This window comes from Trichechus manatus, unplaced genomic scaffold (assembly GCF_000243295.1).
Source record: "Trichechus manatus latirostris isolate Lorelei unplaced genomic scaffold, TriManLat1.0 scaffold00030, whole genome shotgun sequence".
NCBI lineage: Eukaryota > Metazoa > Chordata > Mammalia > Sirenia > Trichechidae > Trichechus > Trichechus manatus.
In genome coordinates, this window is record NW_004443966.1 from 22,427,827 (window position 1) to 22,433,847 (window position 6,021).

General features: G+C 41.1%; 1 protein-coding gene across 1 annotated transcript in view; it reads left to right on the forward strand.

Moving 5' to 3' along the window:
• Positions 1-6,021, forward strand: part of LOC105756204 (S phase cyclin A-associated protein in the endoplasmic reticulum-like) — a 115,621-nt gene that overhangs the window by 68,121 nt on the left and 41,479 nt on the right. The window contains exon 4 of the mRNA XM_012555088.2: positions 3,637-3,874. Within this exon, the coding sequence (XP_012410542.2) occupies positions 3,637-3,874 (238 nt within the window). The remainder of the gene's footprint in view (positions 1-3,636; positions 3,875-6,021) is intronic.

Consider the following 6,021-nt stretch of genomic DNA (forward strand, 5'->3'; position numbering starts at 1 on the left):
AGTTTGGATGTGTCTATGGGGCTTCCATGACCTTTCCTTGTACAGGTTGTGCTAGTTTCCCCTGTATTGTATACTGTCTCACCCTTCACCCAAGATACGTGGTGACCTTTTGACTGGAGTTATCTGGGGTCAGGGGCTAAAATGGGACATTCTCACAAAATGCCTCAGGGATTCCAGAACTAAAGGAGTGAACAAAGTCACAATCTGAGAAGCCAGGAGAGCAGTCTACAAGATCACTAGCACTAAAGGAGATCAGGGTGGATGTTACCAAGCCAGAAATCTGGGGATCAGGGAGATAACAGCAAACAAGCCAGGAACAAATGGAAGAGGGGATTGTAGTGTCTGGACCACCACAGCTGCTTTTTTTGGCCAACTAAAGCCTGGTGCAAGGGGCACTGGTAGTGCAATGGTTAATCACTTGACTTTTAACCAAAAGGTTAACAGTTTGAACCTACCCAGTGTCTCTGTAAGAGAAAGACCTGGCAATCTGCTTCTGTAAAGATTACAACCAAGAAAACCCTATGTAGCAGTTCTACTCTGTCATATGGGGTCACTATGAGTCAGAGTTGACTCAGTGGCACTCCACAACAACAACAAAGCTCGATACATAATTGATTTAAGATACCAAAGATGGAATGGATGACAGCTGATTCATGCCTGCACAAATCACTGCTTTTTTTGCCCAGCTGTACTCTCCTTTAAGCAAGAGTAGGGTTTTCAGGCACTGTGCAGGAATATTGGTGGCCCAGTTATAGCTTTTCCTAATTGAATCTAGCTTTTAACAAACAGAAATGAGTATACCACTAACATCTCTAGTTCTGGAGACCAAACAAAAGCACTTTAAAATCCTGTAAAATTGAGATCTCAAAGTTCAGTATACAAAATTTCAGATCTGATTTTTCACATCATCAATATATATTTTAAAAAGAAAACCTTATATCCCATGCCTGATATGAATAAGGCCTTTTACATTTTTATTATAAACATTTAGGCTTAAAGTGATTATAACTGACAGTTAAGACCAACAGGAGTCAGTGGCCTGTTCATGGACAAATTATCTGTATTTCAGGCTAAATCAAAAGTAAACATTCTCTGAAGTCCTTTCAGGTCTACATTAGCCCCGAGGAAGCCAAAGGCAGCCAACAAAGCTCCCACCTCCCCGGATATGTTTTGTGGTCTCAGTTCAAAATGAATAGTCATTTCCATGAAGCAGCAGTATATTCATTTTGAACCATGTCTACATGTAAGATTTTGAATGTGTGTTTATTTTTCCTCAGTCAACATTTTTATATCATCAGGAGAATATTGCAAAAGATCCGGGGATGTGTTGTTTTATAGTCCGTCAGATTAGTGTTAGGACCTGTTCTGATAACCTTCCCTCACTTTTTTTTTAGATTTTTTGCATTTATTCTTTAGATGAAGTAATAGCAATGAATTCGTATCTTCCACCGCATCTCATTCTTACTAGCTTTTCATGGTTGGTAGTGAAGGTGTTATTCTTCCCATTGTACACATGAGGCAACTGAGACCTAGAGAGATTAGGTGATACATTTAAAGCCAGACAAATTTTTTAGTGGCAAAGGCAGAGGTACTACCTAGAACTTTGGATACTATAAGGCCAGTACTTCGTCCAAGTATCAAAACAGCCAGGCCAAACAGGAGGTGACCTCTTTTCTTTCAATGCTTCCTTTTGAGTCAAATTTTGGGATCAACTGAACGTTGTTAAACAAAGTACATAGAGACTATAATGTAGTCTTGTATCATCATTAAAACAAAAAAACTTATTGCCCTCGAGTCGATTCCGACTCATCTCAACCCTGTAGGACAGAGTAGAACTGCCCCATAGGGTTTCTAAGGAGTGGCTGGTGGATTCAAACTGCCAAGCTTTTGGATAGCAGCTGAACACTTAACCACTGCGCCACCATGGCTCCTGTATCATCAGAGACACTTTTTGTCTTATGGATCTCAAAAACAAAAGGTTAAGAAATAATATTTATTCATTTACGGGCACATCTGAACCTTTTCACACACTGCTTCTAGCTGATGTCAATTGGCCCTTCCTTCCTCCCATTATAGCCGTAATAGTTAGGGGTCAGACGCTGACTAGAGACGAGAGTAGAGATTAATGTGTCTGAGTTGATTATATAGATTCCAAAAAGGGGCCTGTGTTTGTTTAACACTGACTGGCTTTTAGAACCAATGACAAGTCAGAAAGCATTTCTCCTGAAAGCTAATTTCTAGTAGGCTTTCAGAACCTTGGGGATGAGTGACACCATTGCTGGTGATAACAGTTTTACTGCTGTGTGATTCATATGCTGACCTCCCCCTTACTGCTTGGGTTGTTTTTAAACTGGTCATTAACATATTCTAATGCAGATATTGAGGAATACAGCTTTATCATTTAAATTCTTGGTGTTATTTTATCTTTCCAAGTATTTAGTAAGTGAGAAGAATTCATGTGTCCCATGAGAGAAGGCAACTGGCCCTCTTGAAACAGCACTGAAAGGCTTGCAGATTAGTGCAGTGGTTAGAACAGGTGGCTGCAGCATCTCCAGACCTTATATGTATGCAGAGAAAAAGCGAGGACTTCTTTCCAAACATCTCATTACCTCTGACTGCAACGTGTGCAGTCTCTGAACTATGCTGAACAGTCAGAGAAATAAACTGTGCAGCTTACCTTAGGTCTGCATGACATGCTTCACCCTTGAGCCAGGGGAAATAGAGAGGGTGACCCCACCTCAATCACGTTGACTATGAGTTAGGGAGAGCTCACAGAAAAGATTTCTCAGAGAGAAAAATCTGGGTACACTTTTTAGAAAAAAAGGATGAATGAATGCTTGGTAGCAAAAGCAATCAATGTCTATTATAATGCCTGCCCTTGGCCACTAGATGCTTCATGTATACCTAAGTTCAGGGATGAGGTAGATTTAGCAAACTCCTGCTGGCGTTACTACTGATTTTAGGAATTAATTTGCCACTGGGATTTGCCTCTTCTTGCTCATCCATAACACTGCTTGCCACAGGTTGCTAAGCTGACTCCATGATGATTTGTATAAAACTAAACCAGCACTTGCTTGTTACTGGGAGTCTGGCCCCTACAGCCTGCCCCAGCAGCACTCCTTGATGATGGAACAGTGCCTTCAAAAGCAGTCGAAGGGTCTCCCTACTGCAGCATACCAACACACTACTGGGTTTTTGAGGCCTCATGTTTTCCTGGTAGTTGCCTCCCCTGAGAAGATTCCGTTTGTGTATCCAGAAAGGAAACTGTCATATTTTTGGTCTGAGTCCCAAGAACTCTCATGGACTCTCTCCATTTTGCCCAGACCTAGAAACTAAACAGAGTTGGGCTACTTGGGCTTCAGAGGGTACAGAGGATGGTGGCAGCCTCAGCAGTGGCTGTGGTGTGCTCAGGTGCCACTGCGGCAGCAGCCTGGTCTCCCAATGGGAGGAAAGGGCAAGCCACGGTGTACTTGCAGGGGAAAGGCTGCATTTCTTTCTTGAGGTTTCTTGTTACCTTATTACACAACTCAGATGGTTTGCTTTTAACGGTCTGCTTGTCTTGTTCCATTTGACCTATAAAAATGTTAACATCCTTTAAGTAGATTTCTCTTAAAGAGTTGAATGTTTCTTTGTCAGGTCGTACAGCATATTTGACAATAATCGTCAGGATCCCACAGGGCTGACAGCTGCTCTTCAGGCCACAGACCTGGCTGGAGTCCTGCACATGCTCTACTGTGTCCTGTTCCACGGCACCGTCTCAGACCCCGGCACTGCCAGTCCCAAGGAGAGTTATGCCCAGAACACTGTCCAAGTGGCCATTCAGAGTTTACGTTTCTTCAACAGCTTTGCAGCTCTTGATCTGCCTGCTTTTCAGGTACCAAGTCTTGGTTTGTATTGGTGTTAACCAACCAAGAGTTAATATTTTAATGTAGATATAATGTGAGATTCTTCTCCTGGATTGGGGCATATGGAATACACTATAATAATATAGTATTTATATTTAATAATATAAATAGAATTATAATATGTGCCATTTCTTAAGCTCCTACTTCTGGGCATGATAGTTCTCGTTTATTCTCACAACTACCCTGCAAAATATTATTATACCCATTTTACAGATGGATAAACTGGCAGTTAAGTAATTTACCCAAAATTACATGGGACTGAGCCAGGACTGGTACCCACGACTGTCTGACCCCAAAGCCTACACTCATTTCATGCTATTTATAAATCTGCTGTCTTGAATTCTTTAGATAAAGACATTATCATCCCATCAACTTTTAAATATTAGGGAAAGTAATGGTCTCTTATATAAACAGAACCAAAATTAGATAAATTGTTTTGATTGATAAGACTTTGTATGGAAGATTTAACTGACTTGTGTCCAGTGTAAAGTACATGTATAGTTAAAAGTGCAAACTCCTATAAATTAAGTTTTTATAGCTAAAGAAAGAAAAATTGCCTTATGCTATAACACAAGACTGTCAGCTTAGAAAAAGATTTTTTTCATGTAGGAAATTTAATTTTCAAAAACACTGAACCTTTGGAACAGAGCAAGCCCCAAGGAGTACACTTTCTCTTTCAGTTTATTAACTGTCAAGTGATTTCATTAAAAAAGGAACAAACTTGGCAGATGATGAACCCATAATTTAGATGAATTGCTTTGCTTAGAGGGAAAAAGGTTATAGAGCTATAAATGTATGAAAATGGTGGTCTCTGGCCATTCCAAGATGGAGGAAACACTTCTGTTCTGTAGTTGATGACAAATGTGCAGTTCTTTAATCGATGTCTTCCTGTCACTCTGTTCACAGAAGGAAATTAGTAAGTTGTAGCATTGGATCCAGTATCATTCAACTTTAGAAAGTTAGTTTATTTATCCCGAGAACAGAAATCCCTCCCTGGGGTTAATGCTTTTCACTTTCGGGTTAATGATTTGAACTAGCCTTGGGTGCTAACTACACAGTCTCCAGAGTCCTGAGAGTTTACAGCCACACCCAAACAGGAGATATCTCCTCCAGAAAATGCCAAATGGTTCCCACCTCCGAGTTAGACATCACGTCTGTATTTTATGAAGACCCAAGCCCATTGTGTTCTGTCTAGAAACAGTGTGGAAATCAGGGAACCCCAATTTTATGCCCTCAGAATATGGAGTCCAGCAGTCTACCCATCAGCTAAATCCTTTGTTACCAGAGATTATGAAGAAGCAAATATCTAAATACTGTCTCTTAGCTTCTAGTTACATAGATCTTCTGACCAGAATTTATACTGCTGCAGGGTACTCCACATTATAAATAAGCATCTGTATTAAGTCAGCCGTTCCATCAGTCACTCTGAGTATCAGAGAGCCCCAGGTCCCTGTGACCCCACTCTCCCATGCAGCCTCACGAACAGAGGAGCACCACTGAACCTCCAACCAGCCCTGCTCCCTAGTGGCCTTTAGGCAAATGGCTGATAACGTTAGAAAAATCAAAAGCTTATATTCTTGAGCCCTTTGTGCCAAACCAAGATTTCTCCTCTCCACATCCTTGCCATACCCAGCCTGAAATGTATCCCCTACTTGAGGCGCTTTTGCCAGAAACAGCATCCCAGCGTGACTCAAGAGTGTTGAAGTTGAACTCTCAGTGTCCTTTCTTAGCCATTTCTTACAGTTCTTCTTTCTCCTCTGCCTCTCATACAATTCCATATTTCTTCCCTTCCTGTTTTTGTTTTCTTCTTTTGTATCTTTGTTCTGCCTCTCCTGCTTTCTTTCCTTTTAGTCAATCTTGCCATCACTATTTCTCGTTCTCTCATCAGCCATTGTTTCCAGGTACCATTTTCCCCTTAACTAGAGCATGGGCCAGGAAAGTCTACAGTAACCTTCCTCTTCCTCCTGTTCCTCTGACATTACAAGTTTCTGGCTACCTTCCTTTTGGTGCCCAAAATCCAGCACATGTTACCCTCTGTCTTAGTCATCTAGTGCTGCTATAACAGAAATACCACAAGTGGATGGTTTTAACAAAGAGAAGTTTATTTCCTTACGGT